At 45.4% G+C, this 24,932-nt stretch overlaps 1 protein-coding gene across 1 annotated transcript in view; it reads right to left on the bottom strand.

Annotated features, from left to right (window-relative positions):
• Positions 1–17,808: 17,808 nt before the first annotated feature.
• SHMT2 (serine hydroxymethyltransferase 2) overlaps positions 17,809–24,932 on the bottom strand; it is a 126,424-nt gene continuing 119,300 nt past the window's right edge. Inside the window, exon 12 of the mRNA XM_075337066.1 lies at positions 17,809–19,492. Within this exon, the coding sequence (XP_075193181.1) occupies positions 19,365–19,492 (128 nt within the window). The 3' untranslated portion in view covers positions 17,809–19,364. The remainder of the gene's footprint in view (positions 19,493–24,932) is intronic.

Below are 24,932 nucleotides of genomic sequence, written 5' to 3'. Positions count from 1 at the left end.
TCTTGCTGAAAGGTGGTTGTTTTTCAGCCTTTCTTACCTTGGCCATGTCCCTGAGTATAGCACACCTTGTGAATTTTGATACTCCAGTAACGTTGCAGCTCTGAAATATGGCCAAACTGGTGGCAAATGGCATTTTGGCAGCTTCACGCTCGATTTTCCTCAATGCATGGGCAGTTATTTTGTGCCTTTTTTATCATCAAAGATGAACTTGTGGGACCTTTTTGGGTTGAGGATGGAGTGAAGCTCAAACTCCCAGACCTACTTACAGTTTCTGGACAACTTCTTCAAGCAGTGGTACAGGAAGAAGTCAGTATCGTTCAAGAAAAACATGATTTTCATGCAGGACAATGCTCCATCACATGCATCCAACTACTACACAGCGTGGCTGGCCAGTAAAGGTCTAAAGATGAAAAAATAATGACATGGCGCCTTTGTTCACCTAATCTGAACCCCATAACCCTGTGGTCCGTCATAAAATGTAAAACCGCGGAAAAGTGTCTGGGAGGCTGTGGTGGCTCCTGAATGCAATGTTGATTGTAAATGTGACACCCCTGGACTAGTCAGGGTGTCACAGGGAACTGCACTCCTTTTCTTATAGTACAGAACCACCCTCCATGGTTCTGGGATCCTAACCTTTGGTATTGATTCTATCAGCATTCAAATCCTAGTCACCTTACACCACACCCTGTCAGGCACACCAGTGGGTGATCTAGCTGGAATAGGGCTACCTGCCTAGGGGTCAGGCAGGCTGGTGGGAGGGACTTAGTCAGTTGAGTGGTAGACCTCAGAAAGTGAGGAGTTAGGGGAGTTATAGCTCCCTGGGAGACTTTGGCTAGGTCGCAGACGGTGGTCTGGGACCGGAGGAGTCGGAGACCCGGTCGCAGGTTATTGGAGAAAGGGGCCAGACTTAGTTTTGGAGAACAGTCGGCACCGAAATATCTAATAACCGAACTGGTACCGAGCACGGTGGGGTACTGGACCCTAGATCAGGGAGTAGCTTCACGTAACCTGATAATTAACCTGTGGAGGATAGTCTCTTTATGAACTTTCCCCAAGAGCTCAGGGATCGAAGGCACCAACACAACGAGGGGGATAGAGCTTTCCAACCCATGCGGTCCACTGAAATCCCAAGTGTCAGCCATCGAGAGCACAGCTCCTCTATCAAAGTATAGGGAGCGGGACTCCGAAAGCTGCAGGCCGAGGGGTCACTCAGAAACATCTAACATCAGTGCATGGAGGCAGGTCCAGACCATCAGCGATACCAACGGGAGTGGATTCCCGGACCAGCTCCCTTTGAGAGGTAGCGGCTTTTTACTCATGTGTCAGTGTCTATTTAATGGTCGCACCACCACCCATATGGCCTGAGTGAGTACGCTGCTTCCTGCTTCCCCCCTTATCCTGCTTGCTGTGTGTGCAGTACTCCCCTTACCGCGAACCACGGGTGGCGTCACGAACACTAACCCCCTGTACATAGTCCCCCTTTTTATTTTCGAGTGGTCGCGAGCCCCTGGGTCCGGAGACCCTCAAGCCACAGCAAACCCCGGATCCGAGCAGTCCGACTGCTGCAGGTGCGGTACATAAACAGATCAAGCAACTGACAGAATCTATGGATGGTAGGCTGTTGAGTGTCTTCATAAAGAATGGTGGCTATATTGGTCACTAATTTTTTGGGGTTTTGTTTTTGCATGTCAGAAATGTTTATTTCTAATTTTTGTGCAGTTATATTGGTTTACCTGGTGAATATAAACAAGTGAGATGGGAATATACAGTGTGTCCACCCATATCCTGTCCACCGCCATTAACTTCAGAACGGCAGCAGCTATAGGCATAGAAGTGGTGTCTAGGTATAGTAAAGTAGCCATGCGCTACGCAATGAAACCACCTATTGCGCCACCTGGTGGAAAACAACGGAGTTAGCATTTTTATCTCAAAAATGGAACGAGATAGAGGAAAAAAGTGAATTAAAAAATTGTAGGGCATCATCAATTCAATATGAATCGACACCTTGCATACAGAAATGCTATGATTAGAACGTGTAAAACTCACAAGGCTGCGGACGTGAAGTGATACCTCATGGAGACCTTCCCACAAGTCATTGGGTATGGTGGCTGTGTGGAGTGGCGTCCACGCTCACCTGACCTGACCCTATTGGACTTCTTTCTGTGAAGTCACATCAAACAGCAGGTGTATGCAACCCCTCCACCAACGTTGCAGGACCTACGACGATGTATCACAGATGCTTGTGCAAACGTGTCACCTACCGTATTGCACAATATGCAGCAAGATACAGTATCCTGGCCAGAGTCCAGATGTGTATTGCAGCTGACTGTGGCCACTTTGAGCATCAAAGTTAAATGAGCGCCATATGCGTGACCAGCATTCAATGTTTTGGGAGGGATGTCATGGGTTTCATATCATAGCATTTCTGTATGCAAGGTGTCGATTTGTATTGAATTGATGATGCCCTATAATTTTTTAATTCACTTTTTTTCTCTATCTCATTCTGTTTTCGAGATAAAAATGCTAACTCCGTTGTTTTCCACCAGGTGGCGCAATAGGTGGTTTCATTGCGTAGCGCATGGCTACTTTACTATTCCTAGACACCACTTCTATGCCTATAGCTGCCGCCGTTCACAAGTTAATGGCGGTGGACAGGATATGGGTGGACACACTGTATTTGTTTTTTATTAAGTTGCCTAATAATTCTGCACAGTAATAGTTACCTGCACAAACAGATATCCTCCTAAGATAGCCAAATCTAGAAAAACCCACTCCAACTTCCAAAAATATTAGGCTTTGCTATTTATGAGTCTTTTGGGTTGATTGAGAACATAGTTGTTGATCCATAATAAAAAAAAAAAATCCTCTAAAATACAACTTGCCTAATAATCCTGCACACAGTGTAAAGGGGGCTTTAAACGCTACGATATCGTTAATGTTTGGTCGCCGGGGTCAAGTTGTTAGTGACGCACATCCGGCGTCATTAACGATATTGCAGTGTGTAATACTTACCAGCAACCTTAGGCGACCTCAAAAATGGTGAAAATCGTTCACCATGGAGAGGTCGTCCCAAAGTCAAAAATCGGTAAGGGTTGTTTAGCGTCGTGGTTCATCGCTCATGCGGCAGCACACATCGCTATGTGTGACACCGCAGGAGCGAGGACCGTCTCCGTACCTGCCGCCGGCCGCAATGCGGAAGGAAGGAGGTGGGCGGGATGTTACGTCCTGCTCATCTCCGCCCCTCTGCTTTGATTGGCCGGCCGCTTAGTGACGTTGCGGTGATGTCGCTGTGATGCCGAACGTCCCTCCCCCTTGAAGGAGGGATTGTTCGGCAGTCACAGCGACGACGCCGACCAGGTAAGTATGTGTGACGCTGCGTAGCGATAATGTTCGCTACGGCAGCGATCACAAACAATCGCATGCGCGACGGGGGCGGGTACTTACACGGTCGCTATCGCTAGAAATTGCTAGCAATATCGCTACCGTGTAAAGCCCCCTTAAATATGGGTGAACCACTTCTTTAATGTAGCCATGCTGAAACTGAAGACAGCACCTAAAGGCAGTAAAGCTGAGGTGTTTTTCTACACTCAGTACAACTGAGCAAAGCCAAACTATGCAAGGACTGGGTTGTTAAAGATGCACAGTTCCAAGAACATAAGCGGCAGCAGAACGTGCTACTATCTTAACACTCAGACAGTGCAGAATCAGCCTAAAATCCTTGGGAAGATGACAGAGGTGCACAAGATTTTACCATGATACCAGTACACATACTGGAACTGAGAGAGCTGGCCACCAGGGGAAGGAACCAACCAGACACCGATGCTGGAACAGGGATATGTGACCAACAGACAAGTCATAAGATCTAACACATGTATAAAGCTGTTATGATGATGAACAACTGAGACAATATTATTGTAAATTCAGCTATGCTACATCGATAATAATGCCCTGAGGATAAACTCAAATATTCCTATGCGGACAAACTTCAGCAATGGATGTATACTATAAAACAAAATATGGCATGGGAAGAGTTAAACTCTGTAAGCGGTTTTAAAAATTCAGTGGACCTTAAGGACCTCTGAGCAGCTGTCCATGTTTGGAGCAAAAAGCTCAAGCCAGGAGGAGAGCTAAATACTCAGCACAGGAGAGGCTGGTGACACTGAGCAGATGGTGAAAATCCTTGAAACGTGCCTCCTTGCATGCTACTGATGACTCCTCACCCTTTGCCTTTCCAGTAGTAATAAAGTTAAAAGTTATTGGGCTGATGTATGGATGCCAACATTAATGGGCTACATCCTCAAATCAATCACTTTATAACTTTCGTTCCAGTGCCACTTTTCGTCCATCACCTAACACATTTTGAGGCTAATATTTTATGTTTCCATGAGAAAAACATGAAACAAAACAGTTTTCTACTGGTTGACAGGTTAACAATTGGACCCAAAGTTACACTAGCAATCCTTAACTTTAATGACATATATTCGGGCCATTTTATTAGGCCAAAAGTAGATAAATACATACCTTAACCAATATCAGAATAGTCTGAATAGGTACAGCACCTTACTTACAGGTCTCTGACAAATCTTCCTTCCAAGCCTATTTATTCCAGGCAGGCTCAATAACACTGGGTTAGCTGAACCATCCTGCGATGATGCATGGTCTCGGAATAAAATTTGATCATCTGGTATTAAGTAATTCTTTAGTGTTGTAAGATTACGAGAGTGTCCAAGGATGAGTCCTTCTCAACAGTTTCGAAGAAGACAGTGTAGACAATTTTCTCCAAGCAGGGGCTAGGGACTTATTCAGAGAACGCAACAGAATACAGAATACAGCCAGGTTACAAGACACGCAGACACGCGCAGGTGTCCAGATACAAAGGCATAGGTGGGCTGGTTTTCTGGCCCCGAACTACGTTGTAGGGGCTTTTTATACTTGGTTAGGCAAAGAGCTACATATTGCAGAATAAAGCATATACATGCTACATAAGTGAATACTTCATACTGCGACAAAAGGCATGTTCATTTTAACACTAAAGGGGGCTTTACACGCAACGACACAGCTAACGAAATGTCGTTGGGGTCACGGAATTCGTGATGCATATCCAGCCTCGTTAGCAACGTCGTTGCGTGTGAAACGCATGAACGACCGTTAATGATCAAAATTACTCACCTAATAATTGATCGTTGACACGTCATTCTAATCCCAATTATTGTTGCTGTTGCAGGACCAGGTTGTTTGTCGTTCCTGCAGCAGCACACATCGCTATGTGTGACACCGCAGGAACGAGGAACATCACCGTACCTGCGGCCGCCCGCAATGAGGAAGGAAGGAGGTGGGCGGGATGTTCCGCCCGCTGATCCCCGCCCCTCCACTTCTATTGGACGGCCGCCTAGTGACGCCGCTGTGACGCCGAACGAACCTCCCCCTTAGAAAGGAAGCGGTTCGCCGGCCACAGCGACGTCGCTAGGCAGGTATGTGTGACGGGTCCTAGCGATGTTGTGCATCACGGGCAGCGATTTGCCCGTGTCGCTAGCGATGTCGCTGTGTGTAAGGTGGCCTTAAGAAGGCAATAGTCCAAAATGTCAATATACATACACATCAATGTCTAATTCCATTATAAACCATAAATCTCCATGTTCTTATCAACTAACATGAGTAATCACATCATGACTCTTAGTTTGCTCCCATAACGCTTCAATTTTTAAAGACCTATGGTTCTGGTTCTTGTATTAACCCACTATGTTCACTATTTTTTACCATATAATACCACATATTTAGTCTCATAGACCTGAAGCTGTTTCAATTATGGCTTTTCTCTATTCTTACTAAATGACACAGAGGTCCTTTTATGGCTCCGTTCTGGGGAGAACTTTTACTTATGCATCTCATTAGCTGCAGTTGACCTCCTCGAATTGTCCCAGGATCTGTGTACGACATGGCTGCTTATATCTGCTGAGCATGACTTGGCTGCTCAGTACAAAATGGCTAACCATTCTCTCACATTGTCACTATAAAAAAAGGTTTTAAACATAATTGCCATTAGATTGATAGAGGTTTATTTTGTGTGTGATTTTCTCTAACTAAAATGGAAGTAAAAAAGTCAAAATGTCATTTATACCCATTTATCCGATTGGCTTCTATAGGGGTTTGGCATGGCAATTGTAGTGCACAGAGCTTATTCCGTACTCCTAGCAGATGTGTTGCACAAATTTCAGAAATCTATGCAAATGTTACAGAAACAGTTCTATTTTGATGTATAGTACTATACAAAAATTTTAGGCAGGAGTGAAAAATTTGCTGCAAATTAAAAATGCTATAAAAAAAATAAACGTGTTAAAGGAACCTGTCAGGTCTAATGTGCACCCAGAATCACCCAGTTCTGGGTGGATATTTTTAATTCCTGCCTAACTGTCACTGTATACACTAGCATAGATAAAGAGATCTTTAGAAAAAGTATTTCTAAAGATTGTTTCTTATTTTAATGAGCCCCATGGCTAGTCCCAGGGTGTTTGTTTCCTTAGCTAGTCAGCCCATATAGCATGTTAGCACCCTCCTGTGGGTGTGGGTGTACTAACATGCTAATGAATGCGCAGCTTCGCCGTACATACCTCACTCTTGATGGCAGCCGCCAGAGGATGGATGTGCACTGGGCATGATCTGGAGTCCCCGGGACTTCCAATCATGCGCACTAAACTTATGCCAGGTATAAGTTTCCCGACTTCAGTGAGGTATAGTGCACATGACCGGAAGTGCTGAGGACTCCACCAGATCATGCGAAGTGTGCATCCATCCTCCGCTGGCCGCCATTAAGAGTGAGGTATGTGAGGCGAAGCTGTGCATTCATTAGCATGTTAGTACACCCACAGGGGAGTGCTAACATGCTTTAAGGGCCGACTAGCAAAGGGAACTAATGCCCTTGTGACTAGTCTCTGCGCTCATTACCATATAAGAAACGATCTTTAGCAATACTTTTTCTAAAGATCTCTTTATCTATGCTAATGTATACAGGGACGATTAGGCAAGGATTGGTAATATGTACCCAGAACTGCTCATGGTTCTTCTCAACAGTTCTGTGCCCCTTGTCACTATCCCCTGCTAACGGGGGTCAAGCTCCTACCAGGCCCTGACAAACGTCTGCTATTTAGTACCTCCAAGGAGCCCAGCTACAGACCTCCTCTCTCCTTTACTTCCAACACTACACAGGCCGTCCACTGGTGTGTCTGGTGGGTGTGGTGCAGAGTGTTCCTAGGATTTTGATTAGCTGGTTTTGGCAACACCATAGGTTAGGGACCCATAACCAAGGAGGAGGTGGATATTGCACAGATGGGCAGATTGCACAATACCTTGTGATGACCTGATAGGCCAGGGTGTCACATAGGCATCTGCCTATATTTTTCAGCATTGAGGATATTCTTAATCCTGACCAAATTCTCACCTCAATTTGTTGAAATGCGGCCACAAACTTGTAAGGATCCTCCACGTTTCACAGTTGCTGCAGACACTCATTATTGCACCACTCTCCAGCCTTTTGGGTGCACACTTCATTCTGCTACAGCTAGATATTTCAAAATTTGACTCATCAGTCCCAGTTCTTATGTTTTCATTCACAGTTGAGTCGCTTGGCCTTATTTCCATATCAGTGATATGGTTTCCGGCTGCATTTCATCCATAAAGACCAATTCAGGCTAGAAGTTTCCAAACAGTGGGTGGGTGTAACTCGGTCCCACTGGTTGCTGGCAGCTATGAGCTTATGGCACTGCTGGACATCTTCCAGTTTTGAACTGTAGCATGATGTGTCTCACCTGTTACAATAAATTTACTTGGCCGACAAGTGCATCTATGCTATTCAACGTTGCTCAACCATGCTTCTTCAAAAGAGCTTGAACAGAACATTTTGAAACCCCAGACTGCTTTGACATCTTTACCTAGGAGAGATGGGAAAGACCTTGCTGTTGCAGTATAACTACCTTGTGTCTTGTTGCTGTGTACAGTTGTTATATGATCTATGATATAAAAAAAAGAACAAGTAGACAAGGACTTTGTCGTTTTCATGTCATTTTCATCCAGCTTTGAAAAAATTGGGCTGAGCTGGCATTGGGTGGGTGAGTGGCACCCCGTCTCTGACTGGAGTATGATTTGTAAAAGGAGCACAATGTGCCTTTTAATGCATCTGGAATATCCCCTCATCAAGACTGGTGTAAAAACCACAAGTCTTGATGAATTAGGGCCAATGTTTTTACATCCAGGGATAAAACACAAATGAATTCTTGTTCGGATGAGTTCCAACCATACAAAAAAGAAACAAAAGGATTGAGTGTTATTTATTAATAGCACCAAATAGTAAATAGCAGTAACAGTCTTTTGACAAGACAGACATGTATCTTCAATTTTCTTCCAACTAAAGTGCACACATTTCTAAATCCCTTAATGAATCTGCCAAATATCTGGACTCTGACGGTTACAGAGAAAACCAGGCCAGGAAGAAGTGACAGACCTGGTCATGCAATAAAAATCCCTGCCCGAAAACAGGAGTTACCAAAGCCCTCAGATGAGGTAGCAAACCTTGGTGACAGATTCCCTTTAAGGGTACGTTCTCACGATCAGTGTTACTCGCGTTCTGGATGCTGCATATTTACGCTGAGTCCAGAAAGCTTTCTTTTACAGTATAAGCAAGGGGATGGGATTAATAGAAATCTCCTGCAGAATGCGCTTCTTTTTTATGCTGCGTAAACTGACCTGTGGTGCGATTTTCCAAGTGGCAGCATACCAATGTCTCTTGCGGGTACGCTCTATTTTCTGTGTGGATTTTCCCCATAGGCTTGCATTAGATGCAGAAAATCCGCAGGTAAAAGACACATATACATTTCTGGTGAGTTTACAGGGCAGAAACGCACCAAAAACGCATGTAATCCACACCTAATGATGCCAATACCAGGAACTTTAAAAAACAAAACACCTTTACTTAAAGGATGACACACCAAAGACAAAAAAATGCAATTAAACACTGCAAATAAACTAAGGTCCGGAGATTGTGAAGAAATTCTGCAGCGTCAAAGAGTCAATGGACCCTGATCGTGGGAATGTAGTCTAAAGGAGATTTCACATATTGGGAATATATTGCACGTCAATAGGACATGCTGGCATGGATGCACACTGTCTGTGACGGAGAGGGAGCCATACATCCATCACTCCATCAGTTTAATAATTATGGAGCGTGCCCACTAACAGCAGTTAACGCTTCTACAGTACAATTATCATACGCTGATAGCACGCCATAACTATCCTACATGGGAACACTCCCTTTAATAAGACTACAGTGACACTCCAAACTACAACATATTATAGAGAATATTAATGTAGTAATACCCCATCTGGTGGAATGAAAATCTTAAATTAGAGAGTCTTTAAATTTACCAAGTAAAAAAGATACCCAAGAACAAGACGTGATTGAAATGTGTAAACATTTTATTTTAAATATATTCCATAGGGTATAACATAGATATTATCACAATGAAGAACCAGGATATAGGACGTCGGTCCCCACGTGTTTACCCGGGTTGAACTAGGTGATCTGATTGTTTGGTAAGCCACTCTGCCTTTGTTATGCCATGCATTGAGATTCTTCTTGCCTCTTTGCTGGCAATTTTTGCACTTGCATCAGGGCAATTAGTTGTTTATCTGGGCACTTTGTCAGATCACTTTGAGATCTGGTATCCATTCCTGGGTCACGTGGGGTTTCTTCCCCTTCATCACTTCCTATATCCTGGTTCTTCATTGTGATAATATCTATGTTATACCCTATGGAATATATTTAAAATAAAATGTTTACACATTTCAATCACGTCTTTTTCTTGGGTATCTTTTTTACTTGGTAAATTTAAAGACTCTCTAATTTAAGATTTTCATTTCATTCTGAGTTGTTACCTATTATATGTAACCTACAGTTCCTATATGTTTATATCCCATCTAGTGGAAGTATGAAATCACAGATAGAGGTGAAGAATGACTCCATAGAAGTCTATGTGAGATGTATTCTGGCGTTGGACAATTCAGAATTTGTAGCGAGCCATTATATAAGTGTGGGGATGATCCCTTATACTGTACAGAGCATACAATTTAGAGTACTTGGTCTGTAAATTATCAGCGTATTGCACTTATCTGTAAATTGGTTTCTAATCCTTCGCTCGTATAGGCCTGGCCTCACTCACTGACATCCGTAGAGCCAAGTCAATTTGGAGAATTATAATTAATTATTGCCATAATTGTCACCAGTTGCCAATCGATGATTTTATATATTTATTTATTTTAACACTAAACTCCCCCCAGTGACTATATTTGCCCCTCATTCAACCTTTCATTCTGTACTCCCTGAAACCACTAATTACTATGATTAATGTGGCTATTGAGCTGAATTAAATAAACCAATGATTAGAAGTGTTAACGCCCCAGAGTAGATCGATATAAAGCTGGGATATTACTGGGATTAATCTTAAATTGAGAGCTATAATCAGGCAGCAATTATCGGACTATATTCAATTAACCCCTTCTAATTTTAAATTAAAATGTAACTGTTCATTTATATATTATTGTAGCATTTTTCCTAGATCTGAATGCAGAGTATGGAGCAGAAATAGTGTGCGGTATGAAGCTGCAGAGCGCTCCCTAAATCGAGTCTCCCGCGACGCAGCTTCCTGGAGTCCTTACCTGAAGTGTGAAATCATTCTCAACATGCAGTAAAGTTGTTTCTTCTTTCCTGTAAGTGGTCTAGTATTACAGATCATGCTGGATATTTCCACAGAGCAAGGTAATGTTCAACAATCTATACAGAATTTTTTTTTTTTTTTTACTATTGTTTATTGCTGGTGGAATCTTGATGACATTTCTTTCAAAACAGACCATTTCATGCACAGCGGCTATGCAACAGCAAGGAGCTGTGTTCCTCTCACTTAAAGAGAACCTGCCACTTACCATATATAGGTCATTTTTTTACGTCTTGGAAGTGATGGAGTCCTCCTGAATCTGGCGTTTTTCTTTTGTGTTTTCTTGACCTCCCCTTTCCCAAGATATGGCCCAGTTTCATCTTTTTAGGCCTCTTTTACACGTCAGTGATTCTGGTACTTATGTTACTGTTTTTTCACATACCAGAATCACAGACATACGCAGACCCATTAAAATCAATAGGTCTGCGCACACATCAGTGATTTTTTACGGACCGTGTCTCTATGCGGCGTACACGCATATCCGTGTGCTCCGCATGGAGACATTTCCATTTTTTTCTGACATCACTGATGTACCACAGACCACACTATGGCGTGATCCATGAAACACGTACCAGAAAAAACGTATCTTTGAAATAAAAAGCTTTTTATACTCACCTTCTCCAGTGACGGTGTGTTCGGCCGCTGCTACCTGCTGCTCACTAGCCGGCTAATCACTCTTATGAATATGCACTGTACTGCCGACCTGGATGTAGCACCAGTGGTGACAGCACGATGGACAGCAGGAGCGGGGACAGGTGAGTTTGGAGTACTGGATCTGCATGTGCTATCACTGACCACGGATAGCACATGGAGAACACACATGTGCCGTGAATCACGGCACACGGAGGGACATATGCATTTTTAGCACTTCAGTGAAAAACATGGGGTTTTTTTTTCACTGACGTGTGAAACAGGCCTTAGGAATATTCTTGAGAACCACGCCCAGTTGTCTTAAGAGACTAGCAGCCCAGTTCATCAAGACTGGACTTTTTTATGACAATGTTAATGAAGGTACTACTAAGTTGCACCTAATTCATTAGTAGGTGAATGCCTCATATATTACAACTAGAGATGTGCAGACCTGTGGAAGTTCGGTTCGGAAGGTTCTCTGCATGATGCTCACAGTGGGCGTTCATCTTCTATGCCCGAGTGCTGTGCCTTCAGTAATATAGGAGAGCCAGAATCATTGTGGGAGCTCGTGTGGATTATGTCGGACCTGGGTGTTTTGGGAGTTCTGAAAGCGGTAAAAGAGGGTTTTTTGTTTGCATTTATTTCAAATAAAGGACTTTTTTCAATGTTTGTGTTTCTTTTCACTTACAGATAAATAATGGGTGAGGTCTCAGACGCCTCACATTACTAATGCAATACTTGGCGCAAGAGCCGCAGGCATTTAACAGAGTTGAACTCACAAGCTCACCGAAATTCTTTGCCCTGGGCTCTTGCAAACTCATACTGTCACCATTTGTCTATGCCCACGGCCGCTTACAAACAGTGACCCACTGCAGTGACCTGGGGTGACCTCATGAGGTCATCTCAGTTCACTGCAATAATTCTCACACAACAGTGTGTGAGCCTGCTGTAACTGCTCTCCCTGCCAATGAGGAATGAATTGTTCTTCATTGACTGAGACAGTAAGTCTTGGAACATCGTCGGACCCCCTTTTGGATTACGACGGACTGTGGATTAGGGTTTTTGCAGGGAAATAAATTGGTGAATGAGGGTGTCTTTTGTCTTTATTTCATCATTTTCTGTTTTTGTTTTTGAGATTCACTTTTGGGGAACGGTGTGAGACATCGCTATGGATTACAGCTGACTTTTTTAACAGACATTTTTAATAAATTGGTAAATGGGGGTTGTAGTCAGAGGAGTTTGTTCAATTTTTTTATAATTTTTACTGGATGAGTAAAGGGGGTGTCTGCGAGGCACCCACCCATTACTAATACCAGGGATTGATGCCAGCTGGAAATTCACAGCCAACATTAACCCCATATATTACCCTGCTTGCTACCACACCAGGGCAACGGGAAGAGTAGTGTACATCACCAGATTTGGCGCATGTAATAGATGCGTCACCTCTGGGCTACTGTAGGCTGCTATTTTTAGGCTGGGAAGGGCCAAAGAACTAGGCCCATTCCCACCCTAAAAATATCATCAATCTAAATAAACTGCTTGACAGGTTCCATTTGTTGGTCTGAATTCCAAATTTGTATTTTTCTCATTTTTTTGTTTTGTTATAAACACTGCCTCTTTGTACTTAAGGCCCCATCACACACAGAGATAAATCTTTGGCAGATCTGTGGTTGCAGTGAAATCATGGACATATTGTTCCATTTGTACACAGCCACAAACCTGATTGTGCCCTAATTCATAAAGTTGCATGCAGTGCTTGATAAATCAAGTGTGTCTTAGTCCGGCACATCCATCATTAGAATTGATTTATGAAACGTCAGTCATAAAGAATTAGCACCATTGAGTTGAATGTATTTTTTTCCTACAGGAGAGCTGTGCAAAAACAATGTTGCAAAAAAGCAAAGTGTGAACACTCCTTAGGGTGCTTTCACACATCCCGTTTTTGCCATCAGGCACAATCTGGCGAAAACCGGATAAAACGGATCCGGCGCCGGATGTGTTTTTTTCCTCATTGAATTGTATTAGCGCCGGATTGTGCCTGATGCCCTTGCGTTGCATCCGTCGTGAGCCGGATCCGGAAAGAACGCAGCATGCAGCGTTTTTTGGCTGCGGACAAAAAAATGGACAATGCCGTATCCGGCGTCATGTACAATAAATGACTATGGGCGCCGGATCCGTCGTAGTGTGACATGCAACACATTACAGCGACGGATTCAGTTTTTTGCTACTGAGCATGCTCAGTAGCACAATGGATCCATTCAAAAACCGAAGGAACTGATGGAAAAAAACCCCAATGCAACTGATTCGTTTTTTCGCCTGATCCGTTGCATCAGTTTTAACACCGGATTGTGCCTGATGGCAAAAAACGGATGTGTAAAAGCACCCTAAGGCTACATTCAGAAGAGTAAGGCAACTCATGCTTCAGTAACGTACGCAAATTGTGAAAAGATGCACCAGCTTTTTGGCACTGAAAAAGGCACAATCTTGTCTGGGAGATTGACGAACTAGTGCATGCTGTGAGCTTTTCTACATGGACATTGGACAATCAGTCTGAAAATAATTGGTGCTCTAGGACGTAGTGCAGTGTGCTGTGATTTTAACTATCTTGGGTTGGAAAGTTGCGAGCAATTAATTGGACATATGCAGGATAGTGAGTCAGCGATAAATATGGATCGACACGGTCACTTATATTAACTTTTATTCATGTGACAGATCTTACTACAGAACATGCAATATAAGGCAAGGACATATCCAGCTCCTATGTCGATTCCAGATCTGGTATGAATAAAAAAGCGCCTGTTCACAATCTTAAGCCTGCACGTCTGTATAACACTTCTGAAAAATAGATTGTTAATATACGGTACCTGAATTATATTACAGAGAGGACACACATGTGGAATGTAAAACGCTTGATTTCATGATAATAAAGACTAATCTGAACATTATTTTTTAATATTTAGAGACGCGGGAGAGAACGATGTGTCTTAATTTATTACGACAAGGTCTGTTATCTATTCCTGGAAGGAGAACCCATCCAGTCCAACTGAGCGTTATACTGCTGCCCCCTTACAGCAAAAAGGGTTAATAACACAGAAGTGTGTATGTCACTCCAGGCAGTGAGCAGATGGGAACATTACGCCAATACCCAGTCTCATTTCATTACATTTACTCCGTTTGTTTGTTAATCGATTCTAATTTGACCGCCGGGATCGTTTAAAAAACAAAAATGCGAGGAGTCTACTTCCCAAGCTGTTGCCTGCTCCTTCCATGGACGAAACACAGCCACAGCCTCGGGGCAAATACAATTTCATCTAACAAATTGAATTTGCTTTGTGATAATAGTTCTCTGGCTGTGATGGGAAGTTATAGCTGTGAGCCCCACAGGAGGCGGAGAAGAAACACCACGTCACGAACCATGGCTCCACACAGGAAAGACGCCTTTAAGAATAGCATGAGGGTGGCATGCTGTCAAGGCATGGGTTTTACAAGTATTTCACTGGAAATGTGTGTAGCCTGCCAATATCATCAATTAAATTAGTGTTATGAAACCGGTGAACAGATTGTTTTGCATTATAATACACATGTGTATTATTATTTCTCCATTCTTTATGTACACTATCTGGAAAGGAGAAGAATTAATTCCTCACCGTCTACAACACTTCTGGGTTTCTATTTCTTTATTTTTTGTTTAAACACTTTTATAAAAGATATATGATATTTTATAGGGATGTTTAACAAAAGATAAACGTAAGTAAATACCTGTTGATAAGTAGTTATATGTGTACATAAAGAATAAGAAGTGTAACTATAGTAATCATTGATATGTCTTCTATTAAAAAGAGGTGGTTCACTACTTATTTCTCCAAGCCACATCGATATAATGTTGAGAAACAAGGCTTCTCTCAAATACCTTGTGTTGGCAATGCTGCTTGTGAGCGGCGCTATTGCGTCCACTCATCCCCTTCTCATGACCCCCGGGCTCCGTGACGTCTGGGATCTGGTGATGTCAGGTCAACTTTCAGTTGACTTGACATCACCGAGGCCAGCCCCAGTCTTCCTGACTAGGCTGTGGGCGACGTTTCACACACTCATCACAGCCCAGCGTCACAGTCCAGAATCCCCCCTGCTCTCTCCTTCACTGCAGAGCGTCGCAAGCAGATGTGATGCTGGGCTGTGACAAGCGGTGAAACACCGCCAACAGCACAGTCACTCAGGAAGACTGGGGCCCGCCGCAATGATGTCAGGTCAACTGGAAGTAGATATGACATCACCGGATCCCCGAGATCACGAGAAAGGGATGAGCGGACCACAATAGCACCACACACTGGCACTATTGGCAACACGAGGTATTTGAGAGAAGCCTTGTTTCGCAACATTATATCAATGTGCATAGGAAAATAAGTAGTGAACCACCCCTTTAAGCGTACATGGCAGCCAATCGACGGTTGTTGAATGGCCTGTTTGACCCACTGACACCTCCAGATAGATCGTCATGTGCTTGCCAGCATATCTCCTGTTTACACAAAATGATGTGCTGGCGAGAACAGTGATTTTTCAGCCAGATTATAATCCTTTCATGCTATGAAAACGTGCTTTGACCAGTTGTCAGCTGACAATTGGAGATACTCATTCCTGATCATTCTGTCTAAAGATTAGCGGATCCATGGAAGTTCGGTTCGGCAGGTGCAGCTGGACTTTCAAAAGTTTGGTTTGGGAGTCTCTGCCTACATGCAGCCAGCCATAAACAGATCACTTCCAGGGGTAGATAGGTGGGGTTTTTCCTCTTTTTTTTAGTGCACACTACATCATATCACACTGTTGTCACCCCGAGTGCGCGCCATTCAAACACTGCAAGTGGCTCGCACTGTCTGAGCACTGAGCGTACCTAAGCACACCGATCCTCGCACGAGTGTTTGCATATGCAAAGCAACCGAACTCTGAACTTTTTTTTTTGTACAGTCTGTGTTTGGTACGAATACCAAACCTAAAGGCCCCGTCACACTAAGCAACATCGCTAGCAACATCGCTGCTAACGAACAACTTTTGTGACGTTGCTAGCGATGTTGCTGTGTGTGACATCCAGCAACAACCTGGCCCCTGCTGTGAGGTCGTTGGTTGTTGCTGAATGTCCTGGGCCATTTTTTAGTTGTTGCTGTCCCGCTGTGAAGCACAGATCGCTGTGTGTGACAGCGAGACAGCAACAACTAAATGTGCAGGCAGCAGGAGCCGGCTTCTGTGGAGGCTGGTAACCAATGTAAACATCGGGTAACCAAGAAGCCCTGTCCTTGGTTACCCGATATTTACCTTTGATACCAGCCTCCGCCGCTCTCACTGCCTGTGCTGCCGGCTCCTGCTGTGTGCACATGTAGCTGCAGGACACATCGGGTTAATTAACCCGATGTGTGCTGTAACTAGGAGAGCAAGGAGCCAGCGCTAAGCAGTGTGCGCTGCTCCCTGCTCTGTGCACATTTAGCTGCAGCACACATCGGGAAATTAACCCCATGTGTGCTGTAACTAGGAGAGCAGGGAGCCAGCGCTAAGCATTGTGCGCTGCTCCCTGCTCTCTGCACATGTAGCTACAGCACACATCGGGAAATTAACCCCATGTGTGCTGTAACTAGGAGAGCAAGGAGCCAGCGCTAAACAGTGTGCGCTGCTCCCTGCTCTCTGCACATTTAGCTGCAGCACACATCGTGTAATTAACCTGATGTGTGCTGTAACTACGAGAGCAGGGAGCCAGCGCTCAGTGTGCGCTGCTCCCTGCTCTCTGCACGTGTAGCTCCGTGCGGTGGTAACCAAGGTAAATATCGGGTTGGTTACCCGATATTTACCTTAGTTACCAAGCGCAGCAGCTTCCACGCGGCGCTGGGGGCTTGTTACTGGTTGCTGGTGAGCTCACCAGCAACTTGTGTAGCCACGCTCCAGCGATCCCTGCCAGGTCAGGTTGCTGGTGGGATCGCTGGAGCGTTGCAGTGTGACATCTCACCAGCAACCTCCTAGCAACTTACCAGCGATCCCTATCGTTGTTGGGATCGCTGGTAAGTTGCTTAGTGTGACGGTACCTTTAGTTTCACTCATCTGAAATCTTGTATAAATAGACCGTTAGTTTCGCCATGCTAGGTGCTGAGACAATGCTAGGTGAGATAAAAAGATATTTTTTAGAGGTAATTTGCAGATTAACGCTCACGGGTGCATCAAAGCATACTGCTCTAGAGGTAACGAGAAGGTGACATTACCGTCATTACCTGATTATCAATCAACTTCATATTATGCGCTGCATTGCTTCGCATTAGTTAAATGCACATACGATATCTAGTGACAGAATAACCTGCTTTTAAGAATACTTCCATTGATCCTCTTAGGATATCACATTAATATGTAAATTAAAATTTCTATTTGAGGAGAAAAAAAAAAATCATCCATTTAAGGACACATTTAATTCAATATGGCACAAAGTAAGACAATGACTTAAGTACAGTAGACCTTTTTTCCTCCAAAATATTTTACCCAAACAGAAAATTACAAGCTGCTTGTGCTTCTACAAAAAGAACTTTTCAACAAAGTCCTGTGACAGGTAAATTAGCACTAACTGAAGGAAGAGGAAGGGTGTAAGTGTATTGTGCGCTAGAGGGGTTGCAGAACAAGCGCTGCCCGAACCTATGGCGCTGGCATGCACTCTTACTATGAAGGAGCGCATATACAGTGTGGTTGAGCCCCTTCGTCATCATTACTTGCACACTGCGGCTGCCGCTCACTGTACCGATACATCCAGAAGTGTAGTGAGCAGCTTCAGAGGGGATTAGATACGTAGTCCAGCTGTTTTCAGTGCATCATAGAATAGGTTAATATCAACACTGATATAGGCCTATTCTGTACACACAGTAAAGACAAGAGGAGCACAAAACTGCTCTCTCCTCCTCTCTGAAGCTGCTCACTACACATCTGGGTATAGCAAGCAGTGATGGAAAGCGGGGTCTGTCCCCATACTGTCTGCACAGTGCTGACTACTTTACAGACAGTGCGCACACGCAGCACATCGGTTAGGGTTCGGGCGGCACTTGCTCTGGCCAAATGTGTGCTGTCAAACAGAGTCAGGGAACCATTAAGTAGCTAAATTGACGGGTAAAGGGGTAGGGCGTAAAGGTGCACCAAGCTCTTGGCCATACCAAGGGTGCACCGGAGCCCAGCAATTTCATATAGAATAAAAGGCATTCTCAACATAACAATAAAATGTATACGGGTGATATGATTTTTATAGGGGCTAAGTAGCTTATGTAGCTGTTTTTCTTGCTTAGTTTGCATTTCCTGCCGATATATAAAAACCAGACGCCATATGTATGTCATACGGATGTAAAAAAAAAAAAAAAAAATGGACATACGAAAAACAAAGACAGCATACGTTTCGAATACAGATTACGATTGAGTTTGTCTCTGGATGAAAATGGACAATTTCTCAATGTTCACCTGATCCCAGCCTTGGTAAGAAAGGCTTCATAATAAGCGAGGATCCAATAGCTTTGCAAAGTTTATCTTTTTCACAGAAGGTACACTATAATTTAGTCGACAAGACATAAAATAAATGTATTCAGTAGATGTTTGTTATTTTAGGTAATACATTGTGAAGAACAAGTACAGTTTACACTAAGAGGTCAAAAAAATAAAAATTGTAGATAGCAATGCTTTAAAACTGATTGAGGTGGTACTTCTTGGCAAGTCTTAATTCAAGATGGGAATGGAGTCCACATAAAGGATGTTATTGCTTTATTGACACTAAAGTCTACAAATGAAACATTCACTGTTGTCCATACAACCAGATATTCGGCTCTCACGCAGCAAGGTGAATCTGGTGGAAAGAGTCTGCATCAGAAAAGTAGAAAAAAGTTTGGAAAATGAGCAATGCATAGTAACAGGAAAAGGTTCAAAGGGAGGAGGTATAGAGGTTCAGATGGCAAATGGGAAAGTGAAGCAGCCAGATTAACGCTCCTCAAATCCTGGCATAGGGAAGGCACGGGCAAATTTTTCTACCCGCTGACGGAGATCTGCAATGCGCTGTACAGTGTCTTGGTCCTCTAGTAGGAAGTTCTTGAAGTCTTGCAATTTGGCTGTAAAAATAAAAAGATAAAGTATTATAAAATATTTTTGCATTATCATAGGGTTACAAATCGAATACCAAACTGTTGTAAAACATCTACAAAACGCTACCTAACCTCTTCAATAGAATATGGCAAGTGTATGATAACTGCTGCTCACGTACATGAGCCTGTAGATATCGGACAAAACATCCCAACCCCAATAACCTCTGATGCAGAAGTGAGTGGAGTCGAATTAAATCTATGTTTCAGCGGATTCAGAGAAGTGGCAAATTACACTACTCACAAAAAGTTAGAGATATTTGGCTTTCAGGTGAAATTTCAGGAAACCTTAAAAGTTCACGCTACATTATATTTTATCATGAAAGTAGGGCATTTAAGTAGAAGCATGCAATGGTGAAATCACCTCAAACAATTTACTGACACAAAATCCAACAAAAGTGCTGGGTATACCCCAAAATATCAATGTCTCAATTTGTCATGTGGCCTTGACCATCAATTACATCTTGACAACAACGTCTCACGCTGTTTACAAGTAGAGTTTTCCTCTGCTAAGGTATGGCATCCCACTCTTCTTGAAGGGTTGGCCTTAGGTCATTGAGGTTCTGGGGTACAGAGTTATGAGCCTCTACATGGTGACTAAGCTGATCCCATAGGTTTTCTATAAGATTCAGGTCTGGAAAAAGTGTATTCTGCTCCATTTGAAGTTCCCCCCCATGTAACATCTCCTACCCTTTATGCTGGCTGTATTTCTCAATATGTGCTCTTACTGTGTGTTATTTTGTACGTCTCAGGGGGCGTGGCCAATGTCTGTAAATAATTTGGACCGTCCGTGAATTTTGGCTCAGTTGACTAAGAAGAATTCAATAGTAGGTTGGCAACCCTGGTAGGAACTGTTTTGGACACAAGGTTCATAAGGCAAGGTTCACAAGGCATAGACTTGGCTGGATGTACAGAGCCCTAACTTCAACCCCATTTTTGGGATGAACAAAAAAGAGAATTTTGTTTACTTACCGTAAATTCTTTTTCTTATAGTTCCGACATGGGAGACCCAGACCATGGGTGTATAGCTTCTGCCTCCGGAGGACACACAAAGTACTACACTAAAAGTGTAGCTCCTCCCTCTGAGCATATACACTCCCCGGATGACAAATTCAACCAGTTTAGTGCAAAAGCTGAAGGAGGACATCCACCCATAAGTAGAGGAAGAGTAAAAAATCCGGAATAACCGGAACCTCTGTCTACAACAACTGCCAATAGGCAACAGTGAGGGTGCTGGGTCTCCCATGTCGGAACTATAAGAAAAAGAATTTACGGTAAGTAAACAAAATTCTCTTTTTCTTCATCGTTCCTTATGGGAGACCCAGACCATGGGACGTCTCAAAGCAGTCCATGGGTGGGAAATAAACAGAAACTGAGAAGTAGGCAAAACCTAACTTCACAAATGGGCGACAGCCGCCCGAAGGATGCGTCTGCCCAAGCTCGCATCTGCCGAAGCATGAGCATGCACTTGGTAGTGCTTCGAAAGAGTGTGCAGACTAGACCAAGTGGCAGCCTGACAGACCTGCTGAGCCGTAGCCTGGTGCCTGAAAGCCCAAGAGGCACCGACAGCTCTGGTCGAGTGCGCCTTGAACCCCAGCGGGGGAGGCACCTGAGAACATTGGTAGGCATCTGATATGGCCGACCTAATCCAGTGAGCTAGGGTCGGTTTAGAAGCAGAGAGACCCTTGCGCTGATCTGTGGTCAGCACAAAAAGAGAGGTGCACCGCCTAAGAACGGCGGTGCGTGACACATAGATCCGGAGCGTCCGCACCAAATCTAAAGCATGCAACGCTTTCTCAAAGCGATGCACAGGGCCCGAACAAAGGGAAGACAATGAAATGTCCTGGTTAAGGTGGAAAGGAGACACCACCTTAGGGAGAAAACCCCGGAGTCGGACGGAGAACCACCTTGTCTTGGTGAAAAAAACAAAAAGGGTGACTCCGAAGAGAGCACAGTCAAATCAGAGACTCTCTTGAGAGAAGTTAAGCCCACCAGAAAGGCCACTTTCTGTGAAAGACGAAACAACGAAACCTCCCTAAGAGGCTCAAAGGGGGGTTTCAGTAAGACCGTGAGGACCAGATTAAGGTCCCAGGGATCCAGAGGCCGCCGGTAAGGCGAAATGATGTAAGATGCGTCCTGCATGAAGGTGCGCACCTGGGCCAGTCGGAAGATACGCCGCTGGAACAACACTGACAAAGCCGAGACCTGTCCCTTGAGGGAATTGAGGGAGAGTCCTAGCTGCAGACCGGACTGTAGAAAGGACAGGATGGTCGGCAAGGAAAAAGGCCAAGGAGCATGGCCGGAAGAGCGACACCAGGACAGGAAAATTCTCCAAGTCCTGTGGTAAATCCTGGCCGAGGAAGACTTCCGAGCCTGAGTTATAGTGGAGATGACCTCGGAAGGAATGCCTGAAGCCGTAAGGATCCAGGATCCAAGAGTCACGCCGTCAATCTGAGAGCCACAGAATTCTGGCGGAAAAACGGACCTTGTGAGAGAAGGTCTGGGCAGTCCGGGAGATGCCACGGCACCTCTACGGACAGACGGAGCAGGTCTGGGAACCAAGCTCGCTTGGGCCAGTCTGGGGCGATGAGTATGACCCGACGGCCCTCCATTCTGATCTTGCGCAGGACTCTGGGCAAGAGGGGAAAAACACGTAGGTCAGACGGAACTGGGACCAATCCTGAACCAGCGCGTCCGCTGCAAAGGCCTGAGGATCGTGGGAGCGAGCCACGTAAACCGGGACCTTGTTGTTGTGCCGGGATGCCATTAGATAACTTCCGGAGTGCCCCACTTGCGGCAGATTGACCGGAACACTGCCGGACGCAGGGCCCACTCGCCGCTGTCCACGGTTTGACGGCTGAGATAATCTGCCTCCCAGTGTTCTACGCCTGGGATGTGGACTGCGGAATGCATTGAATTTCCAACAGGGCTAGGCGGCTGCGAGTCCCCCCCTGGTGATTGATGTAGGCAACTGCTGTCGCGTTGTCTGACTGCACTCGAATGTGCTTGCCCACAGACAGGTGGTGAAAAGCTACGAGAGTTAGGAGCACAGCTCTGATTTCCAGCACATTGATCGAGAGGGCTGATTCGGACGGAGTCCAAGTGCCCTGTGCTCGGTGGTGGAGAAACACTGCTCCCCAGCCGGATAGACTGGCATCCGTGGTGAGAATTACCCGGGACGGGGCCAGAAAGGAGCGTCCCCAGAACAGAGAGAGGGGCCTAAGCCACCACTAAAGAGAGCTCCTAGTCTGTGGCGACAGAGCCACCAGCTTGTGCAAGGAAGAGGGCCGCTTGTCCCAACAGCGGAGAATGTCCAGCTGCAGGGGACGCAGATGGAACTGGCAAAGGGAACCGCTTCCATTGACGCCACCATCTGACCCAGCACCTGTATGAGGTGCCTGATGGAATGACGGCGGAGCCTCAGCAGAGAGCGAACCGCCAGATGAAGGGACTGCTGTTTGACTAAGGGCAGCTTCACAAGTGCCAGCAGAGTCTCGAACTGCATCCCTAGGTACGTAAGTTCCTGGGTCGGGGTCAGAGTGGACTTGTAGCGAGAGTGAGCGCGACACTCCGCTGACAGTCTGCACTGGATGAAGCCTTAACTAGAAGGTCGTCCCGGAAAGGAATCACTGCCAACCCCTGGAGGTGCAGAACCGCAACCACTGCTGCCGCGTGAATACACGAGGGGCCGTGGCTAACCCGAAGGGGAGAGCCACGAATTGGAAATGTCCCTCTCCGATTACCAAGCGTAGCCAACGCTGGTGTGAAACTGCGATTGGCACATGCAGATAGACATCTCTGATGTCGATGGATGCTAAGAAATCTCCTAGGGTCATTGACTGATCGCAGAGACTCCATGCAAAAAAGCCGCACCTGAACATGCTTGTTGAGAAGCTTGAGATCCAGGTCGGAAGGCACCGTCCTTTTCGGGGACTAGGAAGAGATTTGAGTAGAAATCTCAGAACCGTTCCCAGTCGGGAACTGGTACAATTACTGCATTGGCCTGCAAGAATGCCACGGCCTGTGAGAAGGCGGCGGCCTTGGAGCAGGGGGGGGGGTGACAGAAAAAAAATCTGTTTGGCGGGCTGGATAGAATTCCATTCTGTAGCCGTGGGGATGGTATCCCACACCCACTGATCGAAGACGTGTTGGAACCACACGTCGCTCAAGCTTAAATTATCATCGGCTCTGTATTTTCGGGGCGGCCGGGACTCGAACTCGTGGAGCTGTGAGTTCATTGTTTCAAAGGCAGCAGCTTTACCACTGAGCTACTGCCTCTATTTGGGAGAGCCTGCCACCGACCAAGGCCGTTACTGGCGCGGCCAGATAATCAAGAGGAGGCTGCCTTGGAGGCAGCAGCTCCTGCAGACTTCTGAGGACGCGGCTTCATGCGCCAGTTGGTTTACGGACCCTGGCTGAGTTAGTGGACGAGGCCTAGGGCTTGGAGGACGACCAGTTAGAGGGACGAAAGGAACGAAACCTCGACTGGTTCCTGCCCTGGGGGTTTGTGGCATGGAAGTACTCTTCCTGCCAAAAGCTTCCTTAATAATTTCATCCAGCTGTTCCCGAATAGACTGGTCCCAGCAAAAGGGAGCCCAGCAAGGAACTTCGTAAGAAGCATCTGCCTTCCACTCTCGAAGCCACAGGAGCCTGCGGATAGCGAGGGAAGTAGCCGAGGCCACCGCAGTGCGGTGACAGTCTTCCAGCATGGCAGACATGGCATAGGATGAAAAGACTAAAGCCTGGAAGTTAAGGCAACCATTTCGGGCATAGAGTCCCTGGTGAGGGAATGCATCTCCTCCAGAGAAGCAGAGATGGCTTTGAGAGGCCGCACTGCTGCAAAAGATGGGGAGAACGAGGCCCCTGCCGCCTCATATTTAGGTTTGGCCAGAAGGTCAACCTGGCGGACAGTGGAATCCTTAGAGAGGTGCCGTCAGCCTCTGATACAACTGTCCGGGCTGAAAGTCTAGACACCGGAGGGTCCACCCTTGGTGAATGAGCCCACTCCTTGACCACCTCTGGTGGAAGGGGAAAACAGTCATCAGAACCACGTTTTGGGAAGCGTCTGTCAGGACGGGCTCTGGGCCTGGTCACAGTGGCTGAAAAACTGGAGTGGTTAAGGAACACACTCCTTGTTCTCTTAAGGTATACAGATGCTTTTCTGCCAGAGGGGGATGCTCCCCTGATACAGGCGGATTGAGGTCCAGTACAAATATAATGGACGCAATCAAATCATTAGCATCTGCGTCACCTTCGGACAGATCAATGGTACATGAAGTAGCGTCCGAGCCCCTAGTAAAGGCATCCTCCTCGTCCTGCAAGTCAGCTCGTGAATTAGAGCTGCGGGACGGGGAAGGACAGGGGAACCTGCGTCTCCGTTTTAGGAGGACGGGGTCTGAGACCAGATGAA

This window comes from Anomaloglossus baeobatrachus, chromosome 2 (assembly GCF_048569485.1).
Source record: "Anomaloglossus baeobatrachus isolate aAnoBae1 chromosome 2, aAnoBae1.hap1, whole genome shotgun sequence".
NCBI classification, from domain to species: Eukaryota; Metazoa; Chordata; class Amphibia; order Anura; family Aromobatidae; genus Anomaloglossus; species Anomaloglossus baeobatrachus.
Note: the sequence above shows the minus strand (reverse complement) of the source record. Positions and strands in the feature narration are given on the sequence as shown.